Source organism: Loxodonta africana, chromosome 6 (genome assembly GCF_030014295.1).
Source record: "Loxodonta africana isolate mLoxAfr1 chromosome 6, mLoxAfr1.hap2, whole genome shotgun sequence".
Taxonomy (NCBI): domain Eukaryota; kingdom Metazoa; phylum Chordata; class Mammalia; order Proboscidea; family Elephantidae; genus Loxodonta; species Loxodonta africana.
In genome coordinates this window covers 11,321,612-11,337,920 of record NC_087347.1, presented here as the reverse complement: position 1 = coordinate 11,337,920, position 16,309 = coordinate 11,321,612, and the positions used below count along the sequence as shown (strand labels likewise).

General features: G+C 41.9%; 1 protein-coding gene across 1 annotated transcript in view; it reads left to right on the top strand.

Moving 5' to 3' along the window:
• The window catches only part of ARMC9 (armadillo repeat containing 9), a 177,808-nt gene that overhangs the window by 87,719 nt on the left and 73,780 nt on the right, over positions 1-16,309 (top strand). Inside the window, exons 15-18 of the mRNA XM_003417916.4 lie at positions 3,630-3,769; positions 5,281-5,357; positions 9,866-9,940; positions 15,608-15,698. Coding sequence (XP_003417964.3) covers positions 3,630-3,769; positions 5,281-5,357; positions 9,866-9,940; positions 15,608-15,698 — 383 coding nt within the window. The remainder of the gene's footprint in view (positions 1-3,629; positions 3,770-5,280; positions 5,358-9,865; positions 9,941-15,607; positions 15,699-16,309) is intronic.

The window sequence follows — 16,309 nt, the reverse complement described above, 5'->3', positions numbered from 1 at the left end:
CTCAATTGGTATTCTGTCAATTTGTGGAGCCTTCTTTTTTGCCAATGCTGTTAGTGCAAGTTGGACTTCTTCCTTCAGTACCATCGGTTCTTGATTTTATGCTACCTCCTAAAATGATTGAAGGTCGACCGATTCTTTTTGGTATATGGCTTTATGCATTCCCTCCATCTTCTATTGATGCTTCCTGCATCGTTCAATATTTTCCCTGTAGAATCCTTCAGTACTACAACTTGAGGCTTGAATTTTTTGTTCAGTTCTTTTGGCTTAAGAAATGCTGAGCATGTTATTCCATTTTGGTTTTCTAACTCCAGGTCTTTGAACATTTCATTATAATATTTTAATTTGTCTTCTCGAGCTGCCTTTTGAAATTTTCTGTTCAGCTCTTTTACTTCATTTCTTCTATTCGTTTTAGCTTCTTTATATTGAGGAGCAAGTTTCAGGTTCTTTTTTGACATCCATTTTGGTCTTTTCTTTCTTTCCTGTCTCTTTAATGACCTTTTGCTTTCTTCATGTATGATGCCCTTGATGTCATCCCACAACTAATCTGGTCTTCAGTCTTTAGTGTTCATTGCCTCAGATCTGTCCTGGAGATGGTCTCTAAATTCAGGTGCGATATACTCAAGATCATACGTTGGCTCTTGTAGACTTGTTATAATTTTTTTCAGCTTCAACATGAACTTGCCTGTGAGCAACTGATGATCTGTTCCACAGTTGGTCCGTGGCCTTGTTCTCACATTGGACTTCTCCATCGTCCCTTTCCACAGATATAATAAATTTGATTCCTGTGTATTCCATCTGGCGAGATCCACATGTATACCTTGAAAAAGGTATTTGCAATGAATAAGTCTTGCAAAATTCTGGCATCATTTCTATCACCAAGGCCATATTTTCCAACTACCGATCCTTCTTTGTTTCCAACTTTCACATTCCAATCACCAGTAATATCAGTGCATCTTGGTTACATGTTTGATAAATTTCAGACTGCAGAAATTGGTAAAAGACCTTCAATTTCTTCATTTTGGCATTAGTGATTGGTGCATAAATTTGAATAATAGTTGTATTAACTGGTCTTCCTTGTATACATATGGGTATTATCACTGACAGTGTTGTACTTCGGGATAGATTTTAAAATGTGCTGTTCGATGATGAATGCAGCGCCATTCCTCTTCAAGTTGTTTATATGCATTCCATTTCGTATTTAACAACTTCCAATTTTCCTAGATTCGTACTTTGTTTATTCCAATTATTAATGGTTGTTTGGAGCTGTTTCTTTTCATTTGAGAAATACCACATCAGCAAGTGAAGATCTGAAAGCTTGACTCTATCCATGTCATTAAGATCAACTCTACTTTAAAGAACCAGCTCCCCTCCAGTTGTGTTTTGAATGCCTTCCAATCTGAGGGGCTCATCTTCTACCACTAGATGTTTTGCTGCTATTTATAAAGTTTTCACTGGCCAGTATTTTTCAGTAGACTACCAGGTCCTTATTCCTAGTCTGACTTGTCTGGAAGCTCTGCTGAAACCTGTCCACCATGGGTGACCCTGGTGGTATTTGAAATACTGGTGGCATAGCTTCTAGCATCACAGCAACACACAAGCCAAAGTACGACAGACTGACCAATGAGTGGTGGTTTGTTGAGGTACCGTACCATTAAAAAAAACCTGTTTTCAGTACAACTCAATGATTTTTAATATATTCACAGAATTGTGCAATGATCACCACAGTCTAAATTTAGAATATTTCCATCAACCTGAAAAGAAGCCTCATACCTGTTTACAGTTACTCCCCATTCCCACCAGCCCTAGACAACCACTAATCTACTTTTGGTCTTTATAGATTTTCCTTTTCTGGACATTACCTGTCATTAGAATCATATGTGTTCTTTTGTAACTGGCTTCTGTCACTTAGCATAATGTCTTCAAAGTTCATCTACATTGTGGCATATATCAGTACTTTGTTTGTTGCCAAATAACATTTCGTTATATGGATATATCCTATTTTATTTATCTGCTCATCTGTTGATGGGCATTTGGGTTGTTTCCACTTTTTGACCATTTCGAATAATGCTGCTGTGCACATTCACACACAAGTCTTCATGTGGACGTGTTTTCTGTGGGCAGGGATCTAGAAGCGGAATTGCTGGTCCGTGTGGTGGTTCTTCCAGCACGGGTACTCCCTCATGACCCACTCACTTTCCTTTGACTTTATTGAAAATTCTAAAACTTTGAGTCCTTAGCTTTTTCTGACCTCCAGCCCTCTTCTGAACACACTTCCTTCCCACAAATGTGCTTAACATTTAGTGACTCTCACTAATAACCTGAAGCCTACAATGAAATAAAGCCAGTGTGTGTTTAGTGGGGGAACCAAATCGGCTGCTGGGAAGGGGATGATAAACATTTCGTACCTACCATTTGCCAGGTCGCTGCCAAGGAAAGTCTCTTTGTTCCAGATATTAATTGAAAAAACTGTAAGTGATCTCCAGAGTTATTCCTTCCTCTGATTATATGAGCACTTCATTTCTTTGTGTTTATAAAGATAAGTAGCTCTTGACTGTTCTTGGAAATTTTTTAGAAATTTAATATCTGTAGTTAAGGGACAGAGATAAGATATGGTGGAGAAATACCTCTTCCTGGTAATCCAGATATTTAATAACTAGTTATCTTTTTCCTCCAAACAGTGATTTTAGCTTCTCTGTTCTGGAAATGTGCTCAATGTTTTCACAGTTTTCAAGGGTTTCTACAACGAATATAGAAATTCTTGAGGCTTACAAAGGGAGTACTGTCTTCACTGTATTCTAAGTCACACAGGTCGGGCTGGTGGGATGTTCGAGGACAGCATGAATAGATGTTTGCTTCCTTGTACCATCCTGTGTGGTACATTTACCATAATTTAGCAGGAACATTTACCTGCTAATTGGGAGACCCCAGTGGTGCCTTCTCAGTGCTGTTTTGACTTTCAGAGAAGTCAGATGGCTTCTGATGGTGATACCACACTTAGTCTCTTCAGTTCTTAGGGCTGACATGATGGCATTCACCATGACACGTATTGATGAAGCATTGTGTTCTCTAAAATTACACTCCTGGAATTTGGATAAAAAATTATTCCTTTAAGTTGTACTACGCAGGTCATTAAACTGCCCTGACTCTCTAGAGATCTGAATCTAAGTGGTATTAAGCTGGTTTTTGCTTTTGTGGTTTGTTTTTACTTTTCAGGCAGCTCAGAATGTCTAACCTGGACTACACAGACTAGAGTTTAGGTGGAAATCTGCTTGTCAAAGAACTATTTCCATGGCCCTCTTTCCTGGGTTAAGTTGAGCAAAAGCTATCAATAAATATTTGTTAAAAATTTGAAGTAATGCTCTGCTGATTCTAAATATTGAAAAAGAACCTTTCCAAGTAGGAGGCTTCCTACTACTCTACCTTTCCTTAAACCCTTAATAAGATCCCTGAAAAGTAAAGGCTCTGTTGCTGTGTGTCACTTGTATGGATCTAACAATAAGATATTCCTCAGGGTCTGTATCTTCTGTGCAGTTGGCTCTTCTGATAGGCATTTACATCACTACATACTCTTACGTGAAAAGTTCCTTTACTTGCCAGCTGTAACTGACCTGCAGGCTATTTCATCCTAGGCGCCCGCTGCAGACGGTGATGATTCGGGACGGCCTCATCTTCTGGCTGATTGACATTCTCAAGGACCCCGACTGCCTGTCTGACTACACGCTGGAGTACTCGGTGGCCCTGCTTATGAACCTCTGCCTCCGGAGTGCAGGTCTCACAGCTCCTGTCTTGGTGCCCCGGTTCTGATGTGGGGAAAGGGAAGGGATATAGCCTCGAATCTGGATTACCAACAAACCTGATATGGTCTGCTTTTGAGCTCCTTCACAGAAAACCAAAAACAGAAGAGGGGCTTATTTGTGGAGCCCTGGTAGTGCAGTGGTTAAGAGCTATGGCTGCTAACCAAAAGGTCAGCAGTTGAAATCCACCAGCTACTCCTTGGAAACCCTGTGGGGCAGTTCTGCTCTGTCCTATAGGGTCACTGTGAGTCAGAATCTGTGCGATAGCAATGAGTTTATTTGTGGAAAAGCATTTCCACCTAGATATAAAACTGTTAAGGAGCCCTGGTGGCACAGTGGCTAAGTGCAAAGCTGCTAACCAAAAGCTTGGCCATTGGAACCCACCGGCCACTCCACGGAGAAAGATGTGGCAATCTGCTTCTGTAAGATGTACAGCCTTGGAAACCCTGTGGGGCGGATCTTCTCTGTCCTGCGGGGTCTGTAGAGTTGCAATGAGTTGGAATCTACATGAAGACAATAGATTATTAAACTGTTGAATCCCTGAAGCCAAAATACCATCTGGCCTTGGAAATAGTATTTTATTTTTTTTAGTGCTTGCTTTTAGGAGAAAATTTTAGTTATGCTTTTCTTCCTCATCATTGCGTTATTTAGAGATCTCTTTCATCTGAAGATGGAAAAGAGAAGTATTTTCTCAAGACTGTACAGTGTTAAGTTGGTGGCAGAAGCAAGGATATTAAATCATGCTCCCTGCTCTTAATCACAGTAGTTTCCCCATCTTACTGCCCTGGAAATGGGGGTTCATAAGTCACTGTAAACTTGATCAATACAGATAGCAGTTTTAGCTTTTCTACAGGTACCATCCCGTTTAAACCACCTGTTAACCAGAATCAAAGCTTCTTTAGAAGAGGGACCATGTCTAGGGTGTGACTGACATCAGCCTGAGCAGCCTCTGTGTTTGGAGAAAAGGATTACCTGGCCAAATAAACCAAAAAACCAAACCCAGTGCCGTCGAGTCGATTTCGACTCATAGCGACCCTATAGGACAGAGTAGAACTGCCCCATAGAGTTTCCAAGGAGTGCCTGGCGGATTCGAACTGCTGACCCTTTGGTTAGCAGCCGTAGCACTTAACTACTACGCCAGCAGGGTTTTCCCTGGCTAAATAGCTCAGGGTATTTGTTAGGAGTCTCTTCCCCGCTGTTGCTTCACCCCCAGATGCTCTATAACTGAGCTGCCCAACTGTGTGTGTTGATTGAGTCAGTGACTGATTTCAGTCTTCTGTTGTAAAAATAGTAGCATTTGCAAAAAGTCCTAGCTTTTAATACGCGTATCAGATGATAATCAACTTTCCTTTGTTTTCAATCAGTTTATTTGCAGTGATGATGATAATGATATTTACAATTACTGAAATACCTGCTTGGCTTGTAACTGTGCTTCTGAGTTTAGAGATGTCATACCTTTGTTTGTTTGTTGTTGTTTTTCCTACAGGGAAGAACATGTGCGCCAAGGTGGCAGGCCTCGTGCTCAAAGTTCTTTCAGATCTACTTGGCCACGAAAACCACGAGGTACGCAGTCAGGCTGCTAGACCTGGGCTTGGGGAAATCCGGACGCCTGTGACTTCACAGATGGGGTGGGAGACTGGCCCAGAGAGTTACTGTGTTTGAAAAACAGACATATTTGCCTCCTCCAAGTATTTTTATAAGCTACTTCAAATCTTTTCTAATTTTTAAAATTTTGGGACTCAGATGCAGGAAGCTGTTCTCTGCTCCTTGTTTAACGCACATATCACCCCTGGTCCAAGCCCCATCCCGCTCTGCGTTATTTATTTTTTTCTGTTATCATCTATCCCTGCTTCATTGCCCTCTGCACGCTGACACTCCCTCCAGTATGTTTAGTATATGTCCATGGATATGTGTGTATTCTTACAGTATGTACACTATTGGTGTGTGTGTGTGTTTAATTTACATAAGTAATAGTGCACTCTACATCTCATTCTGGCTCTTAGTTTTTCCCTGTGCTTTGAGGGCCTTTCTGTGTTCCTTTATACACATCTAAGTCATTAATTCCTACTGCTGCAAAATATTCCACTTCTGCACCTGTCCCGTTTTCCTTATCTGGCCCCCTAAGGTGCACACTTTGCTTGCCTCCACCTTTGCTGCCACAGGGGTTCCAGTGGAGGTTGCTGCTCTCGCCCCTCGAGGCCTGGGCAGGAGCTTCTCTGGGGGGTGACACCCTGTCACTGCTGGCTCATGTCTACCTCATGTCCCCTGAGTCCTGCCAGGCTGTCCTCCAGAACAGCGGACCACCTTTGCCTTCACCAGTGCCCGCTCCAACACTTGGTGCTACTTCCTAAGTTTTCGATCTATGGGCTGTAAACCCTTTTGAAACAAAGTAGAGATATGGACAAACAAATTAACAAAAGCTATAAATAAACAAATATGATTATTCTCTCACCTGCTTTCCACAAATGCCTCTGTGGAAACCATGGCATCACATTGCAGAGGAGACCAGAGGCTCAGCAAAAATCTGACCTCTGACGGAAAGACACGGTGGCGTCTCAGCAGGACAGAATGAACACCACTGGGTCACAAGTAAAGCACAGGCTTCCACGAGCTTTCCCCTTTCAAGCAGACAGGTTCCATTTTGTTCATTTCACTCATATCTCACATCCCTATAGTCTTATCAACTGATTGATGTGGGTTTTTCTAGCATATGTAGTTTGGTTGTTGTTACAGCTTGTGTATTTTAAAGCCAGTGAGCCCTGGTGGCATAATGATTGAGTGCTCACCTGCTGACTGAAAGGTCATGGTTTGAACCCACTAGCAGCTCCACAGGAGAAAGACCTGGCAATCTGCTTCCATGAAGATTACAGCACAGTAATAGACCATAGTCTCGGGGGACAAGTTAGTCAATTGGCATAACATAGTTCTCAAAGGTAATGTTCTACATCCTAGTTTGGTGAGTAGCATCTGGCATCTTAAATGCTTGCAAACTATCATCTAAGGTACTACTATTGGTCTCTACTCATATGGAGCAAAAGAAAATGAAGGAATCCAAAGGCTCAAAGAAGAAACTAGTCCATGGGACTAACAGCTCACACGAACCACAGCCCCTTCTAACCTGAGACCAAAAGAACTAGATGGTGCCCAGCTACCACTACCAACCGTTCTGACTAGGGACACAATAGAAGGTCCTGGATAGAATGGGAGAAAAATGTGGAACAAAAGTCAAATTCCTAAAAAAGGCCAAACCTACTGGACCAATAGAGACTAGAGGAACCCCTGAGACTGTCGCCCTAAGATACCCTCTGAACTTAGTATTGAAGCTATTTCTACAGGTCACCTTTCAGGCAAATAATAGATTGGCTTATAAAATAAGCAGTGCCACCCCTGAGTAATGTGCTCCCTTCAGCGATTAACTATATGAGACCAAATGGCCAACATTTACCCAAAAACAAAAATGAGAAGGCAAGAAGGGGAAGGGAAATCACATCAACGGAAACAGAACAAACAGAATGGAAATGAGACACATTGTAAAAGTCATAACCAATGTCATGGAACAATTTCTATAGAAATTGTTAAAGGGGAAGCTAACTTGCTGTGTAAACTTTCACCTAAATCACAATAAAATATTATTAAAAACATATATATTATATTACAGCCTAGGAAACCCTATGGGGTAGTTCTACTCTGTCACGTGGGGTAGCTGTGAGTCAGAATTGCACACAGCAACAACAGTGAGCTCTTAATGACTGCCGGACCTGGGTGAGCTCTGTTGTCTATCTTCTTCTAACTCAGACATTTGAAGTCGGTGGTAAATACATTTTCTCATCTAGTAGTAAAGGTTTGGTTTCAAGTTTTGGAACCAGGATGTAGGCTCAGAGAGCTGGATAGACCCAAGGATTCAAACCGTGTCATTAACCGTTGCTAATGCATTTGCTTTGAAAAGGAACTAGAAAACCTACCTACATACATCTTAAAAAAAAAAAAAATACATCTTAGAGCCTAAAAAATGTGTTTGTTATACAAATAGAAGTGACACTCGTGTATACTGTATTAGATAGCCATGGTCTTAAAAAACAAAACCCAGAAGCCAAAAAGAAAAAAATGCACATGTTTGACTATATGAACATTAATTTTTTGTTGTTGGAAAAAGATACCATAATCAAAGTCAAAAAGACACATGATACCCCAAGAAAAATTTGCATCATGTATGGTAAAAGTTTAATATCCCTAATACATGAAGAGGTCCTATGAATTGCTAAATAAAAATCAAACAATCCAATGCAGGAGATGGGGGCATGGGGGGAGAATGCGTAAAGGATATGAATGGGTAATTCACAGAATAGTAAATCATGATAGCCTACAAACATGAAAAGTTGTTCAGATTTGCTAGTGGTCAGGGGAAATGAAAGTAGAAACAACTATAGGATACCTTTTTTATACCTATCAGATTGGCAAAGATCAAAAGGGTGATAATAAAATCCAGTGCTAAAGAAGGGTGGGGGGAGATGAACACCCTCTCGTTTCTCCAGCACCTGCCATGTGCCAGGTCTGTGCCTTCTTGATGCTGGGGTTACCTATGTGAGTAAAACATGGGTCCTAGTCTCAAAGAGTTCATAACAGGGAGACCTGTTAAAAAAGAACAATTGCCATCAAGTCGATTCCAACTCACAGCCACCCTAGAGGACAGAGTAGAACTACCCCATAGGGTTTCCAAGGAGCAACTGGTGAATTCGAACTGCTGACCTTTTGGTTAACAGCCAAACACTTAACCACTATACCACCAGGATCCCAATAGGGAGACAGTGAGTTAGTTTAAAAATATGCAGTATTCAGGACAATAGTAAAGGTATGTATAAGAAGCTGAGGTTAGCACAAACCCTGTCTGGGGGATTCAGGAGAGGCTTCCTCTGAGAGATGTCTGGGTTGAGTTTTAAAGGATGGATCATAATATTACTTAGTCGTAAAGAGACATGAAGTCCTGTTATATGCTACAGTTTGATCAATCTTAAAAACATTTTGCTGAGTAAAGTTAAGTTAATCACTAAAGGATGAATATTGTATGAGCTCACTTATATGATATATGTAGAATAGGCAGATGTATAAAGACCAGAGTTTATTAGTGGTTACCAGGAGCAGGAGGGAGGGGAAAGGGGGAGGCATTGTTTGGGAAACATTGAGTGTCTGTTCATGGTGATGGGAAATTTGTCAGTGATTGTTGGTGACGGTTGCACAACGTGATTAATGTAATTGGTGTCACTAAATTGTACACATGAAAAACATCGAATCAGCAAATATCGTGTCATATATATTTAAAAATAATAAAGGATGGATTAGCTTTCCAGATAGATGTGTGGGGGAAGGACATTCCCAGAAGAGTGAGCTGCTAGAGCGAGGACAGAGGCATGTACAACCTGATGTGGGGCGGGGGGACAGGGTCCTTCAAATCATGTGGACTCTGGAGTATAAACTTCATGGTGGCAGGGAGGGGAGGAGCAGGGGGACCTGATGGGGAGGCCAGCCCTTGAGGGGCTTCGGTGCTGTATTAAGGAGTTAGGACTTTCCTTTGGAAGGCTTCTGAGATGAGGAGAGGAATGGTTTGGCCCATGTTGTTGAAACTTGGCCATAATATGATGGCTGGATTAAAGGGGTCAACACTGAAGGGAGAAACTAGTTTGGAGATTTGATGTGGCCTAGGTAATGGATGTGATTGAGGTAATGGATGATGTTGTCTTAACAAGCAGCAGGTATGAAAAAGAAGGGTTGATATCAAAGATGTCTTGAAGACTGAGTGATGGCGAGGTTTAATGGCATTAATTAAACTATGAAACACAGCAGAAGTAAGTGTTGAAAGGAAGTGATGAATCTGGTTTTGAACCTTGGTTGTAGAGGTCGCTGGGCATGCAAATGGAGTGTCTGCTGTTTGGAAACAGGCATCTGGAGTGGGAGAGCTGTGAGAATGGGGACTTCCTTTCACCTCATTAGCCACAGTGTCCTCAAATGTGGCATTTGATCGCTGAGTTTTATAGTATTTGAAAACTTGCAGTTGACTGCTTTTTCTCCCCTTATAGATACAGCCGTATGTGAATGGAGCTCTGTACAGCATCCTTTCGATTCCATCCATTCGCGAGGAAGCCAGAGCAATGGTAAGAAAATGTGCTTGGGGAAGTCGTAAGCTTCTATCAATGCCAAGTTCAGAAACTATTATAGCAAAGAGTTCCTAGATTGGGCTCCGTGGAAGGGCTTCAGATAGTTTATGAGCTCTCTGAAATTGTACGCAAAATACATACCTGCAGTCTTCTGGGGAGACAGTCTGTAGATTTTATCAGATTCTCGAGAGGATCCCAAGTTCCAAATGGTTAATAACCACAGTGTTAGAAAGTTCCCAGCAGATCCAAAATGGTTATGATTAATAACCACAATGTTAGAAAATTCCCAGCAATTTTTTTTTTTTTTTTTTGTAAAGCTGCAGACATTCTGATAGCAACCAAATGGAACAGAAAGCTGGTAAAGATTATAAAACTGCCTTGTACTTGGTTTGGTTGTTAGTGAATTCGATATTTAATGTGTTTACAGTAGTGGTTATGTTTAAAGTAAAAAACAAGTGTCAGGTAATTAGCATCTTGGTTTGAGAGGACAAATGTTTCTAGATCTAATCTTATTGTTTGTCCTTACTACTTGTGAAATCAGTTAGCAGTGTGGGTACTAAGTGCTATGGTAAAGGGATTAAATATGTTTCCATAGTCAGAGCACAAGCTAAATTCAGTTTGAGACCAACAAGAAGACTTGCTCTTCCAACTGGTGTTGCTTACTTAGAAGAATCGCTAAATCTTTTAACTGGTCATTTAAACTCACATCAATAGTTACGTCACAGGTAAAAATGTATTTAAGAAATGTTCCGTGTGGTCATGGTAAACAGTGGAACTGAACTACCTACTGCTTTTTAATCAAAAATCCAAAAAAAACCAAACCAAACCCACTGCCGTTGAGCCAGTTTCAACTCATAGCAGCCCTATAGGACAGAGTAGAACTGCCTTGTAGAGTTTCCAAGGAGCACCTGGCGGATTCAAACTGCCAAACTTTTGGTTAGCAGCCATAGCACTTAACCACTACGCCACCAGGGTTTCCTAATCTGCTTTGTCAGTATACCAGAAAACCAAACCTGTTGCCCTTGAGTCAATTCTAACTCATAGCAACCCTATAAGACAGAGTAGAACTACCCCATAGGGTTGCCAAGGCTGTAATCTTTACAAAAGCAGATTGTCACATCTTTCTCCCATGGAGCAGCTGGTGGGGTTGAACTGCCAGCCTTTCAGTTAGCAGCTGAGCACTTAACCACTGCACCACCAGGACTCCTTTTGTCAGTGAAGAACAGGGAAAAATAAACTTGATTAAATTCTGCATTGTGGCCATTTAAGTGAAAGAGGGATTGTGAACCAATGCAAAGAACAAGGAAAGAAGCATCTAGGTGGGAGAGAAAGAATGGAGAAGACATTGAGTCGAAAAGAGTGAAAGAATAGAGAAAAGACATCCAAATCTAAGGCAAAGAGGTGGAGAAAGAGTGAGGGCATGGCAGTCAGGGCAGGGATTTTCGTCATGAGAGCAGGAGGGGGCCTTGGAGATCATCCAGGCCAGAGAGAAGAAATAAGGACAAAAAGGGACAGCGTCTCAGAGACCTGTGGGACAATATTAAGAAGTCTAACACATGTCTAATTGGAGTTCTAAAAGCAGAAGAAGATAATGGGGCAGAAAAAAGGGTTGACTAAATAATGGTGAAATTTAGGGAAAAACAAACATAAGATATCTAGAAAACCCCCCAAATGTTTGAAACTTAAACAACACAATTCTGTTAGCTCTCTGTTGCTGCATAACAGATTACTCCACACCTTAGTGACTTAAAAAGCAAACATTTATTATCTCATAGTTTCTACAGAACAGAAGTTTGAGAGTGGATTCACCAGATGGTTATAGTCAAGACTTCAAAGGGCAGCAGTCATATGAAGGCTTGACTGGGGCTAGAGGACCCTTCACTTACATGGCTGTTGGCAGAAGGCCTCAGTTCCTTTCTGGCTGTCGGCTGTGGGCTTCAGTTCCTTGCCGTGGGCTTCTCCGTAGGACTGCTCTCATCATGGCAGCTGGCTTCCCCCAGAGCAAGCGATCAGAGAGAAAATGAACAAGATGGAAGCCACGTTATCTTTTATAATCTAATCTCAGAAGTGACAAAGTGCCATCACTTCTGCCTCATTCTGTTGGTCGCACAGACCAACCCTGGTACACTGGGGGAGAGGTCTGCATGCTAGTGTGAATACCAGGAGGTGGATCACTGGGGTTCGTCTTGGAGGTGGGCTAACACACACTTCTGAGTAACATGGATCAAAGTAGAAATCGCAAGGGAATTTAGGGACAATTAATCTTTTGATATATACTACAAATATTTTCCCAATCTTTCATTTGCATTTTAACTTTAATTATGGTGTGTTTTTGGCCATAAAACAGCCTTAATTACAGTCAAATCTATTAATATTCTCTTTATTGTTTCTGACATATCTCTAGATAGTCTATGAATCACTGACTTTTACAAAGGAAATGTGGATCACTTAGATGAAGGAGTAGGTAGGATAAGCTTCCCTCTGGCATTTTAACAGGGATCAAGTCACAAGGCAATGGAGGAGTCCCTCTTTCAGCCTGAGTAAAGAAAACTTTTGGCTACCTCACCTGATAAGGGAGGGCTGCTAAGAGGTGGTTATGGCCCCGGTAGAGTTCCCCTAAAACCCTGAGATTTCCCTCATCTCCCTTACATTCTTGAGGAAGTTTTTACATTGATACAGCTATTCTATTCTTCTTGCATATAACAACGATAAGGGCAATCAGACGAGGAGAACGTGCCCCCGTCATCTCACCACTGTCACATCTGCTCAGACACAGCCCCAGGGACATGATGGCAGAGCTGACAGACTCAGACCTGCTGGCGTCTGGCCCTGAAGGAGAGCAGTCAGGCCGTGCACGCGAAAAGCCCCTAGCACATCCGTAGTTCGGACTCATTCCTTTCGCTTCTGGATGCTGATGCAGAGGGAGTAACCGAGTGGAGAAGAGCTCTGTGTGTGAGGAAACTCAGGTCCACGTTTTTATAAAAGAAAATGGAGACAGCCTCAGTGTCTGCTCACAGATGATTACTAATGGAATTAACAGTTCTTTTGCTGAAAACAACTATTGAGGATAATAATTAAGAAAAGCAGTACAAGGCAGTATGGAAAAATTTGTGTAATTGTGATAAAAGCAGAATATGACATAAGAACTCTGCTTTTGCAACTGCGTGAAATTAAAAGGATAGAGAATACATAAAAATCGTATTAGTAGCAAATGCTATTATGTTGTTGTTGTTGTTGTTAGGTGCCGTTGAGTCGGTTCCGACTCATAGAGACCCTATGCACAACAGAACGAAACACTGCCCGGTCCTGTGCCATCCTCACAATCGTTGTTATCCTCGAGCTCATTGTTGCAGCCACTGTGTCAATCCACCTCGTTGAGGGTCTTCCTCTTTTCCGCTGACCCTGTACTCTGCCAAGCATGATGTCCTTCTCCAGGGACTGATCCCTCGTGACAACATGTCCAAAGTATGTAAGACACAGTCTCGCCATTGTTGGTTCTAAGGAGCATTCTGGTTGTACTTCTTCCAAGACAGATTTGTTCGTTCTTTTGGCAGTCCATGGTATATTCAATATTCTTCACCAACACCACAATTCAAAGGCGTCAGCTCTTCTTCAGTCTTCCTTATTCATTGTCTAGCTTTCACATGCATATGATACAATTGAAAATACCATGGCTTGGGTCAGTCTCACCTTAGTCTTCAAGGTGACATCTTTGCTCTTCAACACTTTGAAGAGGTCCTTTGCAGCAGATTTGCCCAATGCAATGCGTCTTTTGATTTCTTGACTGCTGCTTCCATGGCTGTTGATTGTGGATCCAAGTAAAATGAAATCCTCGACAACTTCAAATGCTGTTATAGTGGTCTTACAATAATAATGGGGAAAAAAGAAGGAAAAAGTTTGAGTCCCCTGAGGCCCATTTGAACTTAAAGAGCCTGCCACGATGGAGGGCTGGAGGTTAGATCAGATAAATAGGGCTGTCCTAACACCCGCCCACCCCAGGAGCCTCCTACCTACACCCAAGGCTGGAGTCATTGCCACCGTGGAGTTCTTCTGGGGATCAAAACCCCAGCCTAGCATTCCACACAGGGCTGGAGCAGACTCAGTGCCATGTTTGTTGGAAAGGCTCCCAGGATCTCTGGCAAAGCCAGGCAGCTGGCTTAGAAGCTGCTCAGCCAGGAGGACCACCTGAACATTCCACAGGACTGCTACAGCTACAGCTTGATCTGGGTTGACATGATGTCCCAAGATCCTGTTTCCTTGCCACCATCCCCATGATCTTCTTTCTTCCTCTGTCTTTGGTTCGTTATCAGACATGTTTTCCCCTCGTGGTGGCAGGAAGGCCTCATCAACCCCAGCCATACATACTCATTCGAATCCCACAAGAGAGAAAAGGAGAACTAGACACCTGTGCTGACATCAGTATCTTACCCCAAAGCCTCCACCAGCCTAAGCCCAGAGGAACTAGATGGTGCCCAGCTATCACCACCAACTGCTCTGACAGGGATCACAACAGAGAGTCCTGGACAGAGCCGGAGAAAAATGTAGAACAAAATTCAGATTTGTGAAAAAAGACCGGACTTACTGGTCTGACAGAAACTCGAGGAATCCCCAAGACTGTGGCCCCTGGAACACTCTACTAACTTAGTACTGAAACCGCTCCTGAAGCCTGCTTTTCAGACAAAGATTAGACAGGCCTCTAAAACAAACAGTAACACATGTGAGGAATGTGCTGCTTAGTTCAATCAAATATATGAGATCAAATGGGCAACTTCTGCCCAAAAGCAAGATGAGAAGACAGGAAGGGACAGGAGCTGGACGAATGGACACAGGGAACCTGGAGTGGAAGGGGAGAGTGTGCTGTCACACTGTGGGGATTGCAGCCAATGTCACAAAACAATACGTGTATAAATTTTTGAATGAGAAACTAACTTGAGCTGTAAACTTTCACCTAAAGCACAATTTAAAAAAAAATCTTACCTGACTTTCTGTGGAATTTTGTTAGCCAGAATAATATATAATGTAGTGACTTTATTATTCTCTTGATAGAAAAAGAATGATAGCTGTTTAAAGACAGGTTTTATTTATTCATTTACTTCTCTCTAAACATGTGTTTCACTTGTCAAAAACCGTTTTGGTCTTGAAGTCCAGAAAGCAATGTACTGACTTAGGGAAAATGCAGGAGAGAAACCACTTCCCAAACCAACATATTCCAAAACTAAAGGGAAGACCCTCAACGAGATGGATTGTCACAGTGGCTGCAACACTGGGCTCAAACATAGCAACAATTGTGAGGATGGTACGAGACCAAGTGGCGTTTCGTCCTGTTGCACATAGGGTCGTTATGAGTTGGAAGTGACTCTGCAGCACCTAACAACAATAACAACAAAGGAACACGGTACTCATGCAACGGAATTTTACAAGAATTTGTTTGTTTTTGCTGACTGTATTATATTTAAATAGTCAACCAAGAAGAAAATAATTTCACTGTGAGTTATAAAAAGAACCAAAACAGAATGTTCAGTACTAGCAGAGGAATTTTTGTTGTATGTATTCCTTCCCTCCAAATAAGAAAGATTTTGTGGGGTCTTGATGGAGCCACCCCATTGAAAAGTAGTTCTCCCCCAAAACAGAGATGTTAACTGTGACTCTCTCCAATGCTTCTAGGGAATGGAAGACATTCTGCGCTGCTTCATCAAAGAAGGCAATGCTGAAATGATTCGGCAGATAGAATTTATCATCAAGCAGCTTAACTCTGGTCAGTTTAATGCAAGAATCTATCATCTATCCTTTAACCCTTTCACACTTTCCAGAAAGATCCTTGAGCTTTCTTAGAGAGGGGTTTGTCATATCTTGGAATTCATTCAAGAAGCCTCATTTGGTGGGAAGGGGAGCTGAGGCTTGAGGCTGGTAGGGTAAGGCTTGGCCCTAGGGACCCAGGTGGGGTAAGGCTAGACCCCAGGGTAGACCCAGGTGATCCCCCAAACACATGTTCAACCAGGTAGTCAAAGTCAGATTGTCCAAAGATATAGCCGTCTCTCATCACACTCTAAGAATATAGTCAGCAGGAGTAATTCAAAAGCAATTACGGAATTCCTTCTCTAAGCTGGAGTTCTTTTTATATGGTCCATCCTCCTCCCCTCCTATTTCTGCCCACTTTGTAAGGGAGCCTTCCTCAGGGTCCTGGGGTCAGATAATGGAAACAGATGCCAGTCTTTCTAGAATGTGTAAAAATAACCAGTGGAAGAATAAACCAAAACTGATAAACTAAAAAAATAAAATGTTTACCATATGCCCATTATTGTGATGAAATAGGAAGTACGTGACGCCACCTATGAATTGTTCTTGCCTAAAATATTGAATCAGAAT